This window comes from Pogona vitticeps, chromosome 4 (genome assembly GCF_051106095.1).
Source record: "Pogona vitticeps strain Pit_001003342236 chromosome 4, PviZW2.1, whole genome shotgun sequence".
Lineage (NCBI taxonomy): Eukaryota > Metazoa > Chordata > Lepidosauria > Squamata > Agamidae > Pogona > Pogona vitticeps.
The window spans coordinates 183,544,071-183,562,237 of record NC_135786.1 but is presented as its reverse complement, the minus strand read 5'-3'; the positions used below and the strand labels follow the sequence as shown (position 1 = coordinate 183,562,237).

The following is an 18,167-nucleotide window of genomic DNA, read 5'->3' as shown; positions in this document are numbered from 1 at the left end:
TTATTTTAGAATTTTTTATTTCCTTTGGCATGAACACAAAACTCACTGAAGTGAGTTAGTTAATACTAACTGGTGCCAATAAATGCATTCCAAAGGCAATAAACAACAGCAGCAGCCACTAATATAGGCTAACTACCTATTTAACAGTCATTTATATTCTTCCAATCCTTACATGGAAAGCATTTAAGAATAAGCGTGAACCATGGATTCCATCACACATTCTGGTTATGCTATGGAGCTTCTCTTCCCTATACATTTGCTTGCCCAGTGTACCCTTCAAACCCATTGTGGAGGATTCCACAAACTTCTGCTTTTTCCCCATGTCGCAAAACTTTCAATATGAGTAACATGCAAGGATCTCTGCATTATACAGCAATAACAACCACTATTGTTCTGTGGCTCTGACCTACATATCCTGGGATTTGCAATCTCTTGAGGGACTTAGAACTTTTTGTTCTAGTACAAGGGAGTTTGCTGCAGCTTCTGTAGCAGAAACTTCAAAGTATTTCATTAAATTACACATCTCACAATCCAGAAGCATGGAGCCATGATAATTAGTGGTATGAAAATGCTATAAATGCATGGTGTAGATACACTGGCAAGAATCCTCTTATTAGGCTTAACACAGAATAGACCTGTGGCCCCCAACAGCTTTTCCATAATGAAAAGGAGCCTCAGGACCTTCAGTGAAGGGAGGTGGTTGTCGTCACTGTAGCTGGTGACATCATCAGCCTTATGCGATGCAACAGGATTTCATCCAGTGGGTCTGCTGTAGCTGAGACTAGCAATAGGATACTGACCACTGTCTATTGTCATATCAGTTTTATTCTTAGCGAGAATTTACAAAATTGACTGGCAGCAAATCTAAAATCTGTTTGTTCTTTTTTATAATTTGAATGTCATTCCCTACTTTTAGATATTGCTAATCTTATTTTCTGGCTAGGAAGATGGCATGTGCAGGATTCATAATAATACTCAGAAGTTGTTTATCATTCTGTTCCTCTGCGGGTACTCTGGGGCTATGAAGCTTGCTCAAGGGTGCACAAGCTGGCTCTTTTCCTAGGAGGCAGAGTGGGGAATTGAACAACCGACCTCTTGCTCTGAGCCAGATACACAGATACCATGTGTATAACCATTTTGTGCATCCCCTTTTCTGTAATCTGGCAGTTTTAGTTAAACCTGCTATTTGCTATGTGCAAACTAGGGCCTCTTCTGAGCTAAAATTTCCTCATGATACTTAAGAAAAATATTTCCTGTACATACAATACCACAGATGACACAAGGCTTCTGTTAGTGTCCTTCATTGGGAATATAGCTGTTTTAAACACTGCCAGAATAATAAAAAAAAAAAATTACATTATGACTTCCTTTTATATTTGTTCCTTTAGATGCACTCAGCTGAAAACAGAAGAGAATTTCATAAGTTACAATGAATCTCTTCTTTGGCTTACAGTGGGGTCTTGACTTGAGAACTTAATCCATATTGGAAGGTGGTTCTCAAGTCAAAAAGTCTGTAGGTCAAGTCTCCATTGACCTACAGTGCATTGAAAACCGATTAATCCCGTAACAGGCCGTTTTTGTTCCATTTTGGTTATTTTCTGGTCTGTAAGTCAATTCTCAGGCTGCAAGTCAAACCTAAATTTTGCGGCCAGAGAAGTCTGTAACTCAAAAAGTCTGTAAGTCAAGCCGTCTGTAAGTCAAGGGTCCACTGTATTTGGTGGGGGAAGGGCAAATCTGTGCTCTCAAAAAGTCATTCATAAGCTAGATCCTATTATAACATTAACAGCAGTGTAGACTTAGCGGCTCAGAAGGGAGAAAAATCTTTATTGTCAAGTTTGTTCAATAGTCTGTTTTCATCTACAAAAGGAAGTTTTCCTCAATGTATAAATATATGTGTTTAACAAGACTGTGTTGTTGTTTTTAATAAATAAATCCCTTAATTTCAGAACCAGTATTGTCAGAGGAACTATCTGGAAAGGAGAATCAGGTCTCATATCATCCTTCCACCTGACAATTGTGTTATGTTTTGATATAATGTATAGAAGAATATAGCACTCTGATGGCAGAAAGCGAGGAGGAATTAAAGAACCTCTTAATGAGGGTGAAATAGGAGAGCACAAAAATGGTCTGAAGTTCAACATCAAAAAAACTAAGATCATGGCCACTGGTCCCATCACCTCCTGGCAAATAGAAGGGGAAGATAGGGAGGCAGTGACAGATTTTACTTTCCTGGGCTCCATGATCACTGCAGATGGTGACAGCAGCCATGAAATTAAAAGACGCCTGCTTGTTTGGAGGAAAGCGATGACAAACCTAGACAGCATCTTAAAAAGCAGAGACATCACCTTGCTGACAAAGGTCCCCATAGTCAAAGCTATGGTTTTTCCAGTAGCGATGTATGGAAGTGAGAGCTGGACCATAAAGAAGGCTGACTACCGAAGAATTGATGCTTTTGAATTGTGGTGCTGGAGGAGACTCTTGAGAGTCCCCTGGACTGCAAAGAGAACAAACCTATCCATTTTGAAGGAAATCAACCCTTAGTGTTCACTGGAAGGACAGATCCTGAAGCTGAGGCTCCAATACTTTGGCCATCTCATGAGAAGACTCCCTGGAAATGACTCTGATGTTGGGAAGGTGTGAAGGCAAGAGGAGAAGGTGACAACAGAGGATGAGATGGTTGGACAGTGTCATCAAAGCTACCAACATGAATTTGACCAAACTTCGGGAGGCAGTGGAAGACAGGAGGGCCTGGCATGCTCTGGTCCATGGGGTCACAAAGAGTCGGAGAGCTATTCCTTCCAGGCTTAATAAGAATCCCTGACAAAAATACTGAGTTAGATAGAACTAAACAAGAACAAAATAGAAGAATATGGCCTAAATAGTAGACTTGAATCTAGATGGGTGGGGTATAAATTAAATAAATACACAAATAAAATAAATCCAATTGCTAGTTGGAAACAGAATAGATCCATTAATCTGTCTGCTGAAGGAGAAGTCAACACATATATAAGTCCTTTCATTAAGTAACTACTCTATCCCTGTGAAGCAGGCAGAGCATAAAACTTCTATGAGTGTTATGTTTGTTGAAAATCAAGAGGTTCCTCCATTTAAAGCACGGTTTCTGTTCATCCATGGAGCCAAGCACAAGCTCCAAATGTGTTTTGTATTGTCTACAGTGATTTTACACAAAGCATAAAGACAATGTGTACAATTTGATTTTTTAAAAATGCAATTACTGAAGGACACAAAGCAAGAGGCATAAAACAGATAAGGTAAAGTCCTTGATTATGGTTCTTCTGTTTTCATGGAAGTGCCAAGGTTGAGCAAAGATATTTCACTTGTAGCTATCCATTCTATATACAGAAGCCAATGTGAAACATAGTTGATCCTTACTTCAACACCACCAAGCAGAAAAACACCCTCCCAAAGTAGCCACACACCAAGCACAGCAACATAGTTTAGACAGAGCAAGACAGTTACATAGCACACATATCCATCTTTCAAGAGAAGTACAGTATATCGCCTAGGGGCTCAGAACAACAGTACAAGACAGGTCATATGGTTTGCAGATCTCTGTTCTTCAAGAGAACCCTGTGGACTAGGGACTCAGAAGAAGTGGCTAGGGGATTGTTGCTGGTGTCATCAGTATCTGCCATCTGAGGCAGATACCTTACTCTGTCTAGCTGTAGGCAATACATACTTCTAACTCAAACTGGATCTTAGCCATCAAGAACTCATGCACCAACAGAAGTTGCTCTCACAGAAGATACCGTCTCATCTGCTTTATAGCCCATGCTCTCTGAGCTCAGGACAGCAGAACAGTTTATATGAAATGTTAGTACATCACAAAATAATACAGCACCCAATGAAACGAAGTGTATGTTACACCACAAACATGGTATTATAATATGAAGTAACACATTAATCACACTTTTCATAATATGACCACAAGGGTTCATGTGCACTGTGTTTCCAATCAGTCACTTTTCTTTATCTCAAGAATTTTCTTAATCCCCTCCTAGCACACTATTCTGCCATTCTACTGAGAAAGTCCTGAAGTCTCTCCTGATTGCCAGCTCTCTCCAGGATCATCTCCATCTTCTACAATTGGATCTTCATTTGGATCAGGTGTCTCTTCCGTAGCAATTATCTCTTTTACTTGTGGTTCCAGGAGATCTGATGTAACAAAAAGAAGACATTGCTCACATAAGTGTGTTTTGTCTCCTGGCATTATGAGCTCTCCTTACTGTAGCAACACTGACGCCACCACAGTGCAACCAAGAGCAGCAGCAACTTAGACTGACTTAGTTCTTCCTCTTGTTTCTTCATAGTGTTTCAATAGTATAGGCATATCTGCACTTAGGGCTTTCTTCTACAGTAGTTAATCCAGTAGTATTAATTAAAATAAATTTCTGTAACTTTGATTTGAGGAAGGGCGCATTCAATCCTCAGCACCTCCAGGTTGCTCCGGAAAAACTGTCTGAAAACTAAAAGCTATTGCCAATCAGTGTTAATAATACCTGCCTTGAGGGACTCAATATAAGGCAGCTTCTCATGTAAGTACATTCATAAGAAATATGTTTAAATAAATTTGTGTGAAGCCTTCTAAGCTTCTGACTCCAGATATATCTACTGGGAACTAAGGACTGGCACATACTGCGTGGTCAGATAAATGTCCTTAGGATTTTTAGCTGATGCTAGCAAGGCTATTAAAGCTTTGACTTGGGCTCAAGTATGATATCAGTGGATGGTTCAGAATTGTAATCTCAAAGCATAGAAATTAATAAATCACATTGACGGAATTACTCTTATCTTCTTTAGAAACGGGCATTTTTCTTTTTACCTGGGGTTACTGTGTCTAGGCAAGACCCCTGCAGGTCAGCAACACATACAGCCAAGCCAGTCTGTTCCTCTTTAGCAGAAGCAATCAGCTACAGCAAAGCAAAAGACAAATAAGAATAGTTAGTAATCCAAAATTCTATGAGGAACGGGTAATGATTTGCTGCTTGTGACCAGAATTCATGAAGGTTGTACAAAGCCTTCTGAGTACTCAATAGACTTCTTAAAAACTGGGGTTTTTGTAAGCCAGAAGGCCATCATTTCATATGTTAAACAGCTTCTGAAACTCTTCCCAGATTCCCCAGTGGCTTCCAAGTTGCATGGGGGTCTCCACACAAAACCAGGCCAAAACTCCCCTGGATGCACAAAAATGGTTTGTGAATCCTATCTGAATGTTTAATTGTAGACTTTGCATGACATAATACATTCAGTTGGAATGAGGAAATGGGCACAAAATTAACTTGAGACTACAATCCTAAGCATAGTTCTTCCCTGAAAGTAAGTCTACTGAACTTAGTGGGATTTTCTTCCAAGAAAATGTGAATACTATTGTACTATATGTGCATCAAATTAACGTTGACTGATATAGAACTCAAAAGAAGACTCTTGAAGCATTGTGCTGGAGCTCATCAGCATTTAAATGGCTTTGAATTATATGGCTCAGCAATTAGCCTTTTGAGGCATTAAAAATGAGACTTTTCTTGCTTATGATAGTGTGTATCCAGTATGGCTTTGGTCATTTGCTGACTATTACAACTTTACACACCAGATTCTATAGTGTTTGAGAAGGTCCCCAAAACTTCAAGAAAAGTTGTTTGCAAATGAAGTGGGTAGAATGGATCAGTGAGTCCCCCAACTTGAGCAAATAGAAATTCCAAGTCACCACTGGATGCAACCCTTGTTTCTCATGAACATTTGTTCTCTTTCATTCGGGAAGTTTTAATTTTAATTTTTTATTGATACAAAGATATATTTTTCATTTATAAAGCTGTGTGATTTAGAAATCTGGGAATAAACCAGAAGCTTGTATTTGCCTCCCTACCTATATACTAATTCCCTCCTCAAAATCCTGGTTCACTGTGATCATATAAATCCTAGTCTGACACCCACTTCAAACCACTATGATACCCACTTCAGATTCAAGTTTCAAGGCTAAGCGCAATTGCTGGCAATCACTGTTTCCCCAATTTGACTGCTATGACAAACTAAACAGCCCTATTTGGCATTTAACCTGAAAGTACATAGGGCTCAAAGAGTAGTGAAGACAGAGGCATGCACATAAGCTTCAGCCCAGACATCCCAAACATAATGGCAAGTCATGTAGACATTTGTGTGTTTACCATGAAGGCCTTCTTTGACACTGTAAGAACACCCCAATCAATGGGACTTCCAGTGTTTTTGTGACTGATCTGATAAGGAAACACTGCCAGTCACAAAAATGCTGATATATGCTATTTACAGTAGCTATGCAGACTGTTACGCTGAACAGGTCTGCAGAACGTCCATGTGGACATGGACACATGGGGGCAAAACTTACCTGAACTCCTACATCACCATCACCTTTTGAGCCTGACATGTATTCAAGCTGAATGCTTGAATAGGGCTAATAGAGTCAGTGAACAGAATGGAGAATAAGAACCCATTTTTAAAGGTCAAATCACAGTTTAGCCATAATGTCCAAAATGAGACTTTTTTTTTGAATGAATATCTATCTTTAATGACTATTTACAATGTACTGTTAATAAAAACAGCAAGATAAAAACCTGTGCAAATTTTGTCTCCAAATTTACCCTCAAGGGAGAGGACACAAAAAATAATGAAAGAAAAATGTATTATTCCATCACATTAGAGTACCAAAGTGAAAATTTCCCGTATACCATTCCCCCTATTTTTGGTAAATTCAGACCAGAATCTTATTAGTGTCACTAGTGCAAAAGAGCAACTGTATAAGTGTCTGCTAGTTTGCAAGCTGTCCATTGTACATTCATTTGCACCCTGGTCATGCAATCTATCTCATGACATGAGATGTCTTGCATAATCAGAGTAATGAGCAAAAAAGTTGCACAATTAAAATAGAACAAAATTCTAGGTATAATAATGGTGTTGTCCCAGTTTGATCAAGTAACTTAAGATGATTTTTGTAGTAAATGTTCTTTTTGATTCAGGAATATAATGTGCTTATAATTACACAGATGCAAACCAAAGAATTTAAGTGAAGTACACTCACCTGTCTGGTTCTCTCATACCTGACACATATTATGTCAAAGGTATAACTGGAATACTTGACAATCCATGGATTTCCAATGGCTTGGATGCATGCATCAAAGAAGATTAATGTGCAAAAAGGAGTGGAAGGACAAACCAAGGCGTGAAATTAGGCTTACAAGAATGTGGAAAATGCATGACAATGCTAACAATATGGTTGCAAAAAGTGGCCTTAGAATCATAGAATCATGAAGTTGGAAGGGGCCTATGAGGCCATCAAGTCCAATGCCCTACTCAAGGCAGAAATACAAATCAATGATATCTGCCAGGTGGTTGTCCTTAAAAATGTTCAGATCAATTTACTATATCAGTCCTTTGTTTTCCACCAAAGAGCCTGCCCAGGTCTTTCATCTTCTTTGTGTACATTTAACGTCACAATACCCTGCATTTTCTGGGGCTTTGTTCTTACACTTTGAACTATTTTCAAAATATGATGACCATTAATTGCAAATTGGAACTAGAGCTGTTTCCTAACTAGTAATATTCTCCTATCTTCTGAATAGAAAAACCTTTATTGAAAATAGAATATACTTAGTAAGACTGCTGAATTCTTTAACACAGAGATTTTTCTTGAAAATGCTAAAACCAAGAGCTTGAAAAAGTTAGCTTTTTAAAACTACAGCTGCAAGGTTCTAGACAGCCAGACTGGCTGTGGGTTTCTGGGAGTTATACCCTACAAGATTAAGTCTTCCAAGTTGTACTTAAATCTAGTCTGTCCTATCCTATCTAGTTCCTCTGGCATCTGAAAAAATAATAATCTTTCAGTTGTGAACATAATTCTATTCAAATTTTAAATCATACATACTTTGTTTTAATTTTAAGTCATTTTCTTCTAGTTTGGAAACTAGTACAGTGACCACGTAGCTATAAAACAGAGAAGTTTTTAGATAACATGTTACCTCAGCCTAACACTGAAAGGCTTTGAGGAAGCCTTGCTTAGCCTCAGGCCTCTGCAACCCCAATTCCAACTTTCAGTAGCTACATGTCCAGCCAGGGTCATGATCAAAACAAGCCTCTTGACTAGAATGACCAATAACTTTCTTAAACTATAAAATAATGTGACTTCTGTTCCACATAATATAGTTATTAGCAAGGTTTTGTAGTGAAAGCAAAATAGCTTTTGAAGTGAGAACAAAGCAGGAAGTGAGTAATGTGGATTAAATGAAAAAATCAGCATCATGTCTTTTCTAGGAATGCACTGAAAACCTACTTATGACAGTGAGAAAGAGGCAAGAAAGAAGTGAGTCAAGACATCAAAAGTAACAGGGCTGGTGAACACACAAGTAAGTAAAACACAGGAAAACAGGGTGAAAGAAAAGTGTTTTGATTTATTTATTTGTAAATACTGGAGTGGATTTAAAGTTTTCCTTTGACATTATTGTGCATTAATATCATGGCAACACATACATTTGTTCTCTTAATAGTCACTGTTTAGTATTTCCACTTTCTAGTCCTATGCTACAGTGCACTCAGTTGATATTAGACTACACATATGTCCAACTCTAACTGGTGAGAAAAGCATCTCCAGTTAACCACAGGTATTACTTATCCTTTCACTCCCCTCATTAATTAAGTTGAAATATTATGGTTGTTGTGGGTTTTTTGGGTTCTTTGGCCGTGTTCTGAAGGTTGTTTTTCCTGACGTTTCACCAGTCTCTGTGGCCGGCATCTTCAGAGGACAAACATCAGGAAGAACAACCTTCAGAACATGGCCAAAGAACCCAGAAAAACCCACAACAACCATCAGATCCCAGCTGTGAAAGCCTTCGAGAATACATCGAAATATTATGCTTGTAATTTCTGAACATCAGCATCGGGCAAATAGTCAAACCATCATTATCACACACAGTCACTGACTATTTTTCCCCATTTAAGATTGACAGCTGATAAAAAGTTTAGACACATACCTATAACGAAGTGCAAGAGTGGTTGGGGACCAATTAGCCCACTTTGCCTGATATGAGTTAGTGATAATACTTCAAATTAAGTGACAGGAAGGATGCAGATCTACTACCTATGCACAGGCAAACCAATTTACACACACATGATTACATCAGAAATAAATTCTAGCTTTCCCCAGCATTTGTCCTTCTCAGGCTTAGCTTCATACCTTCTTTTTCTTATGTCCTTTGCTGAGCTCTGGATGGGGGATCTCCATCCCTTCCTCAGGTATGAACACACTTACAGTGAAATCGCTTGTCTCTGTACCATATTGGTTTTTCACTACAAGGCTGTATCTCCCTGAGTCAACTGTACTGACAGCAGTGATGATGAAGGTGGCTAGTTTTCCCTGTTCAAACTTCAGGATGACATGGTCATCTCCTGCCAAATGCTTTTCATTCTTCAGCCACGAAATCTCCGGGACAGGATTTCCCCAGACAGTACAGGTAAGATTAAGTGCCTGCAGGAAACATACAAGGCATTATAAATAGCTACTATGATTTTTTTTCCTAAATATGTATGCTCCCTGAATATGTTTACCTCTCTTGAAATAAAACATAAACAAATCTAAACATTACATGAATGCATATCCAAATTTATATTAGGGAAGTGAAGAAACAGTCTCAGTTTTCAAATATTGTTTTCTTCTAAAAGCTTATCACAGACTGCAGACATTTTTTCCTTCCAAAGGCTTATCACAGACTGCATATTCACTTTAACACCAATTTAGAAGTTGGAGTTACTTCAAAATTTAGCCCTTCCATTAACAACCTTTATTCTTTGTGTTCTTAGAAGATTTCTTTCATAGTCACAAAAGAGATTGCTAGACTTCCAAATCTTTAAATAACAGTTAAGTGTACAATTAAGGTGTGATTAAAGTACATTGAAGAAGTCTTCATTGGTTTTTCATAAAATTGCACATCTAACTGCCTTGCTTTTAATCCGAAACTGATACTCTTTTTTTCTTTCCCAAGGAACACCTCCTAACCAAAACAGCTGACATCTGCTTCCTGAAGGTCTTATGGGTGATAAGCTTCTGTAAAAAGCAAATATGGATTGGATCGAAAGAAAGCACCTTCAATATCCATTGATTAAAGATGCAGCCTTTTTATGGGAAATCTATTTCACGGAGGGAAGAGCAGGAAAAGGTCATATCCTGGTTTGTCAAAGTTCCCTCAGTACATTTCTCTTTATCAGATATATCCCAGAAATAGATTCTTGCATCATATTCAAGGCATATGCACTCTCAGAATGTGATCAAATTCAACACCAATGATTAATTTCTTTTGTAACTATTTATTTAAAGCACTTGTACAGAATGCAAGTAAAATATGTGGTGAAATACAACATAGGAAGAATGGAAGGTGCAAGCCACTTGCACCACAGATTTTTCTGACCTCTCCTCCCTTCTGGAGCTTTTTGTAGTGCCCATGATGACCTTTCTGGATAACGAATGACCATTACTCTAATATGCTGTTGAGATCAGTCCAGAGGTCACAAGAACATTGCTCTTTAATGCATTAGCAAACATGAGTTAAAAGGGGAAAATGAATGCCCTAAGGAAAAGGTTATACATTATACAGTACATCTTTAATACTTATTGTGGGAGCTCTTTCCCATATTCTATAGCAGGATTTCAAGTGATCTGTAATGATTTGGTTGGCAAAACACTGCTGTCTGATGCTTATTCCCCTAGGTAAACAATGTTTAAATCAACAAGGTTGATATTTGTCTTTTAAAAGCATTATAAGAAAGAAGATATAAGATATAATTGTAGATTTTAAAGGCTTAGAAAAAACTGGCAAGATTAGTGTGAAGTAAGCTTAGTAAGAAAACATCGGCAGAAGTAATAATGATATATATTGTTCTCTACCGCATTCTGTATTTTTTACTGACCTCAGTACTGTGTTCCAAATTCCCTTCCCTATGATCTTTCCTTACCCAATGGAAACAGAATAATAATAATAAAAAAAGAAATTTGTCTTTAAAAAGCCAGAGCTACAACTAGAGCTTTAGACAACTACAGCTTTGACACTGAAGTTTAGAGAACAAATAATTCTACTGCTGCAGAGGCACAAACCTGCCCATTGGATGCAAGCCTAATAACTCCAAGTGCATTTACCACCTCCAGCTACTCCTCCAAGGGCAAAAGAAAACATAGGACAGGTGAACTCAGAGGTGGTACCATTTGGTCATAATGCACTTGGTCCAAGACGTTGCTCTCCAGTCCTTCATTCTCTCCCCATGACACATGATCCAAGGTTAACCAACAAAACAGCAACACTTTAGGTGCCAATACTGCTAGCTTTAGCTTAAACAAATATATTCATTTCACTATCCTCTCATATAAGATCTAGGGGATCTCAGTGTGTACAGTTCACAACTCTGTCTTTGATGTCCTCATGATGAAAAGGGATTAGGGGAAGCAGCATGCACTAGGACAATAAAACAATCAAAGTTGTTGAATAAGTGGTTGTGGCTTGGAAACATTCTGTTTTTTTCTCTGGCGGATGGAAATGGCAACAGAGATGGTACTCTGCTGGAGCAGAAAACAATTACATTTTACTATGAAATGAAAGATTCAGAATTTGCACCTGATTTAATAACTTCAGTAGCAGAGGAGCTACTTTTCAAGCACAAAGGCAGATAACACCCACGTATCTAAAGGACAGTGCTGGTTGAGATATAACAGGTTTGGCTCAACAAATTATTGTTTATTATAAAAAGAATGAACGCTAGGCTTCCATACTCCCTGGACTTCATGCAACAAGCTTTAGTGCTTTTGTCATAGTCTCTCTGAACCGCAGTTTCTTTGAACATTTGAACAAATGGGATCCTACAATCACATCCTAGATAGTAAACTGACATTAAATCACAGTTTGCCTGTAATGGGAAACTAAGATTTAAACTATCTAGGATAGAAACTGTGAATTCAGTGTATAAGAAGAGGGAAGAGGTTATGGGAAAGTGCACTTGACTCAATACAACTAACATTTTGGAGTGTGTCAGGTGGGAACTTTAAACCATAGAAACATCCCGGTGCTCTCAGCTCCAGGAGAGATGTGCTATGGCCATGAAAAAAGGAAATAAGTGCCAGAGAGGCTCTTTAGAAACTCAGAAAGATGGAGAGAGAAGCTAAAAGGTGGCATCCTTATGGTGAATGAACTGAAAGCAGTGAGGAAGAGATTGCCGTGATGACTGAATGGTGAATGCTCAATCCTATGAATTAGAAAACATCCTAGATGTAAGAGAATATCCAGATTGACTTTAAAGAGAGATAAGGCTGTAACATCAATAAATCCGGCCATCCTCCCCACTACCCCAGCTCATGGCCAAATAAACAATCAAGCCTAGATAAATTATTTGAGTTAAGGTGGTTCTGGGCCAGGATCTTCAGTTTGTCTCCAGTTGTATTCGTGGGCAGCAGAATTCAATCACATTAAAGATAACAGAAAAACTTTTTACATTCTATTTCCTCCCTTTGTGTTCATTGTTTCTTCCTTTAGAAATGCAGTGCCCTTTAAAAATGCTTAATAACTTACACATATAATCCATTCCAAAGTACTTATCAATCAAGCATTAGAAAAAGCCTCAATTTGCTCTCATTTGTGCTACTGTAGAACAAAGGGGAAGAACTAAAAAAAATCATCAGGCCTCTTGCAGCATTAGGGCTGTCTTGAAAGAGGAAGAACCTTAGGTTTGGGCTGCTATGAGTGAAAATGCAGCCATCCATCTTTGCACAAAACTTGCAAAAAAGATTTGGAATGGAGGGAGCTGAACCAGCAGCTCAGGACATGTGAATAGCCTCCAGCTGTCCATTGCAAGCCTGAGAGTTAAAACCTGAATGCAAATCAGGGACTTCTCAAAAAGATCCTGATTTTTTTTTCCAGCTTCCATGAAAGCTTTACGGGCTTGGCTAGCTGGAAAGTTTCCTGGGAACGCTTTCATTTTCACAATAGTCATTTGGGTGAAGGCAAGAAATACATAGAAACAATTAGTCACACCAGGCTGAACCTGTAATTTTCCTGGAGCAATAAGCATCAGTTTAAGCAAAACAAATACAATAACTTGGTCTATATCCATACTGTATAGCTGCACCAGTTTGATGATGTTATGTTCCAAGAACTGCTTTAATTCTCATGGTTCCACACTACCTAATCCTCCTAGAGAGCTTTAGTGAACTCCTCTGGATTAAAGCACTAGAGCTCTCTAGCTGAGAATTTGAAGTGTCACCAGTCTACAGTACCCAGGACCTTGTGAGCCATGAAACTGAAGCCTAAATCACTAAAATCACTGAAAATGATATCAAACAGATGTGTAGTATACACACCTTGTCACTTCCATTGGGGGGAGAATAAGAAAAAAGAAAAAAGAGTATCTGTGGGATCTCATTTGAGATTATGGGACCCATTCCATTTACAGTGGTGCCCCGCTTGACGATTACCCCACTCCATGACGAATCCACTTTACAATGAGGTTTTTGTGATTGCTTAATGATGTTTCAATGGGGTTTTTTCATTTGATGATGATCGGTTCCCTGCTTCGGGAACCGATTCTTCGCTAAACGACAATTTAAAAACAGCTGATTGGTGGCTCTCAAAATGGCCACCCGCTGTGCAAAATGGCTCCCCACTGTCTTTAGGGTGGATTCCTCGTTTAACAGGCATTGGAAAATGGCCGCCCTATGGAGGATCTTCACTGCACTATGAGGTATTTCACCCACTGAAATGCATTGAACCGGTTTTCAATGCATTTCAATGGGTTTTTTACTTTCGCTTGATGACGATTTCGTTCTACAGCGATTTTGCTGGAACGGATGATTGTCGTCAAGTGAGGCACCACTGTATATGCTGATAACCACTTCCTCCTGTCAACATTTTGCCCCTGAAAGTACTCTAAACATGTACAGTCTCATTCACATGTATCTAATGTATATGAAGACTTTTACAAGTAATTCTATAAAATGACTATTGTTAAGAAACAAAGAAAGAGGTTTCCAGTTGATCATTTTTTGGTGATCCCTGGATTCCCTGAAGCCCTCTAACCATCCCCCAAATTTCTTAGAACTAATTTTTTTAGCAGAGCTTCCTTTTGTGGAGAGATGAAAAAGAATAATATCTGTCTGCCTTTTGCAGGGGATAGATTTTCTGTAGAGTTATTCATATGTTACGCACAGAACCAGCCTAAAAACTTCAAACTTCAAACTCTGTGAGGATTGTTGAAAATCATTGGGCTTAAGCAGGTATGTTGGATTGTGGCTTAAAGCTTAACCGTCACTTTCTTAATTTTTATGTACCCTACTTACATCAACGTGTTATAAATATAGGAAGGTGGACTATATAGCACAGTGAAATTATGTTCTCCTCAAGAAGAGGAATAAGAAGTGCAATCATTTTTTTTACAAGCCAGAACCCCTGTGTAACTCTGATGCTTTCTCTTTTTTCTTTTGTTCATTTTTCTCAAGGCAAGAAAGCTGCAGAACTGCCTTTTTAAATATTTAGTTTTTTAAAAAATCATACCTTGCCTTCCTGAATGGTAACAACATCGGGCAGACCTCCAAGCACCCGAGCACGATCTGAAGGGGAGGAAAACACATTCGTAACCTTTAATTACCATCTCATGGATAAACTCTGTCCCAAGTTTCATTCTCCCCATTTTCCTTTTCTAAAAGCTACCAGTGACGCATGCAAACTGAGATTTTGAGTATCTGTAGCCTTCTCTGCTTTGAATGAAAGTCATATCAAATCTGTTGAAAATGAATATTCAGGAAATTGCTTTCCTAAGGGAATTCTGCTACTACCTCTTATCATTGACAGAAATGGCAACAGGAACAGACTAACATGGCTCTCTCTTCCAAAATTGATAATGGCATAATACCCTTGTCCTCTTGCCCTCCTTGGGAAGTCAAGGGTGTGTTAGGGAACATCTTCCAGCCAGAGAGAGGTAGGGATCTTCCAGTTCCTTGCCTCTCTCTCAGAGATGGAAGACACCTTCGATGGATTGGATTATCTCAATGGAAGTAGAATTTTCACACATGCCGGAACAGCAGCAAGAAATGTGCCTTGAGAATTTTCGCATTTGTAAGACTTAAGAGGTGTTTCAGGAAAATATATATACAACTACAGTATATGCACATGTTAAAATGTGAGCAGCTAAAATGTTTAAAACTGGGGAAGGGGGAAATTCAGACATGCATTTATCATGAAGAGGGGAATGTGTAAATTAAGTAAAACATATAAACACACAGAGAGAGAGACATTAGAGAGAATATTCAAACACATAACACTGAATGACAATTAAGTGGAAATCCAGGTTAGGAAGGAATGTAGGTCACAGCCTGCCATCTAGGGTGGAGCTGAAGGAAACAGTACTGTCTGCAGTTTGAACAAAGAGAGAAAGGAAACTTGAGTTTCTTGCATCTGATAGGCAAGAGAGAGTTTCTAAAGGCTGCCCTTGCCCTTGGCTTGGCAGGAAAACATAATGCCTCAGGACTAGTTAAGCCTGTCTGGATGGCTGCCTACTCTACCTGATGATCAGGTGGTAAACAGGTATTGCAAAACTACTCTTTCCTTAAAAAGAAACTGTTCTGAAATTTGAAACCTGATTCAGGATTTGCACAAAAAATATATGGCACAGAAATCCCTGATAACAATAACAACTATCTTTCATAGTTATTTTCATAGTTGGAAAAATGAGGAGCATTACATCCTGGTGTCTGAGGAAATGGACCTCCATGAAAGCTCACATTAAAAGATAGCAGTTATTCTTTAAGGTGCCAAATATTTTTGTCTTCTTTATTTTTGTTTTTGTTTTTGCCTGATATGCTAGCACAGACCAACACAGCTGTCTCTTCTGAAACTCTTTCATCCTAATATTAAAAACTGCATGCTATTAAATCAATTCTGACTTAATAAGTCCTAACACAGACAACAATTAAAAAGACAGATCACTCACTTTTCTCTGCAATGGCAAGTGCTCTGTAATGGAAGCAGATAAAAAGAAAACTCAGTTTCATTTCACACAAAGTCTTGGCAATGGAAAAAGCAGTTACTACTTTTTGCATCTCTTTAAACAGATGAACAAAACTTGTCTACAGAATGCCCCACTTTGACGGCACAATTTTCTCATGACATTCGAAGATCAGAGTTTGGTTAAAAGGCATACTGTAAGATGCATTTCACTTCAACAGAAAAGTCACACTTGCATCTTTTAGAAAATGTAATAAAAACTAAACAGGGAAGTAAGTTTTATCGCAAGGAATTCCATTAGAAAAATTGAATGATACTTACTTTAACCTCTGGAATTCTGCAAAGGCTTCTTCAAATGCTTTAAAAAGAAAGAACAGCATTTTATTAATAGCAGCCCTTATGTTGTCAATTTGTGTGATGATTTCTTTATTCCATTATCTGTGTATTTGGGGTAGGCTGGGACATTTAAAAGCCAATTATGGAAGCAATTGGGATTATCTAATACAGAACACATGTGCTAATAATCTGATCTGCTACATATGGTAGACTGGATCCTTTTGCAACATATCCTAACCAATGTTAAGACAGTGGTTTCTACCTAAAGATGGCATGACTTTGCAACAGTAAATCTTGCTTGCTTGGGCCTGTTTAAAGGCAGGATGGGCTGATTTTTCCCCAAAAGTTTAAAAGGGGCATGGAAGAATCAGGGGTCTCTCTCTCTCTAGCAAGAGGAAATGAGAAATTTTCCACCAGACCTTGGACATATTCAAATGGGAAAACTGATTTACTGTTTGAAACTGCATTCCTATGCACATTTGGGAATAATCCCTGCTGAATGGCAGAACCTGTTTCTGAGTAAATATACAGAATGAGACATGTCTGCCACAAGACATATCCTGATTACTATAATCGCCAATACTGGAAAGTCTGTTTCAAGTGCACACAATTCCAGCTGTCCACAAGTGCAGTTTTGTGGGGGTTTTTTAACTGTGCTGGTCTGCTAAGATAATAGAAACCAAGGAGGATGAAGGAACAGGCAAGGCTGATCTCTTGTATAAGAAGTATAGTCTCCAGTGGATAAAAGCCATGTTTTATGGAGGTTTATATTTATTTAAAATATTTATATGCTGCCTTCCTCCTAAAGGGTTGTGCACTAAAGCACGCAAGAGATAACAGGGAGCTCACATGCAAACATAGTATATATTTATGTATCCTAACATTTCCCAGTGCATTTTCTTGTAATGCCAAAACAGCATTTCTGCTTTGATCATGTATGGTCTGTGCTGCTGCATTAGCCAGTGGTGGCATGATACCCTTCACCCTTCTGCTGCTGAAGCATATCTGAAAGCAAGTAAATCCCCATCTCTCCCTTCCTGTCACTCACTCTTTTACACACTGTCACATATTCATACACAGACAGAAAATCAGGGGATATTGTGGGATGTGATTAGCCTTTTTAATCAGAATCTCAGCAAATACTCTTTTTTGCATTTATTAGTGTCCTTTGGCATCGGGGTATTTTGTTATAAGACCAAAGTGACATAAGATGCTTAGCTTCACTTCATGCTAAAGTCCTGTGATTGAAAACAGTGTCGGTTGCTTAACATATTTTAATTAGTTGACCATTATCTTCTTGCCTAGAGATTTTATACATCCACACAAACCGGGATTTACACACGAAAACTGCACCTACAATCTTAGCAGCTCTGTGTATTTTTGAGATTCACACATCAGAATCATCAGCGACTGAGACAAAGCCTATAGGCCAAAGCTCAGGCGGCAAAAAGGCATATGAAAGCTCATACTGGGTTAACTGGAATTATGGTGGGAACCTACCTGAAGGACCGCCTCCTTCCATATGAGCCTACCCAGCAGTTAAGATCTATCCAGGGGGCCCTTTTGAAAGAGCCATCCCTCAAGGAGGTAAGAGGGACGGCTTGCAGACAAAGGGCCGTTTCGGCAGCTGCCCCCAGACTATGGAATGCCCTCCCGACTGAGATTCGTCTGGCGTCGACACTGATGACATTTCGGCGCCAGGTCAAAACCTTCCTGTTCCAGAAGGCTTTTAACTGAAATAATATTAGCTGTGGGTCTGATGGCAATTATATATATATTTTATTTGTATTTTAATTGCACATATCTTTATTGTATTTT

General features: G+C 38.6%; 1 protein-coding gene across 4 annotated transcripts in view; it reads right to left on the bottom strand.

Moving 5' to 3' along the window:
* MYOM1 (myomesin 1) overlaps window positions 1-18,167 on the bottom strand; it is a 120,532-nt gene continuing 102,365 nt past the window's right edge. For all 4 annotated transcript variants that reach the window (XM_078391543.1, XM_072998822.2, XM_072998823.2 and 1 more), the window contains 6 exons: window positions 16,335-16,371; window positions 16,000-16,022; window positions 14,565-14,620; window positions 9,215-9,505; window positions 4,844-4,931; window positions 1-4,176 (listed from right to left, as the gene is read on the bottom strand). In XM_078391543.1, the coding sequence (XP_078247669.1) occupies window positions 4,040-4,176; window positions 4,844-4,931; window positions 9,215-9,505; window positions 14,565-14,620; window positions 16,000-16,022; window positions 16,335-16,371 (632 nt within the window). In that variant the 3' untranslated portion in view covers window positions 1-4,039. The remainder of the gene's footprint in view (window positions 4,177-4,843; window positions 4,932-9,214; window positions 9,506-14,564; window positions 14,621-15,999; window positions 16,023-16,334; window positions 16,372-18,167) is intronic.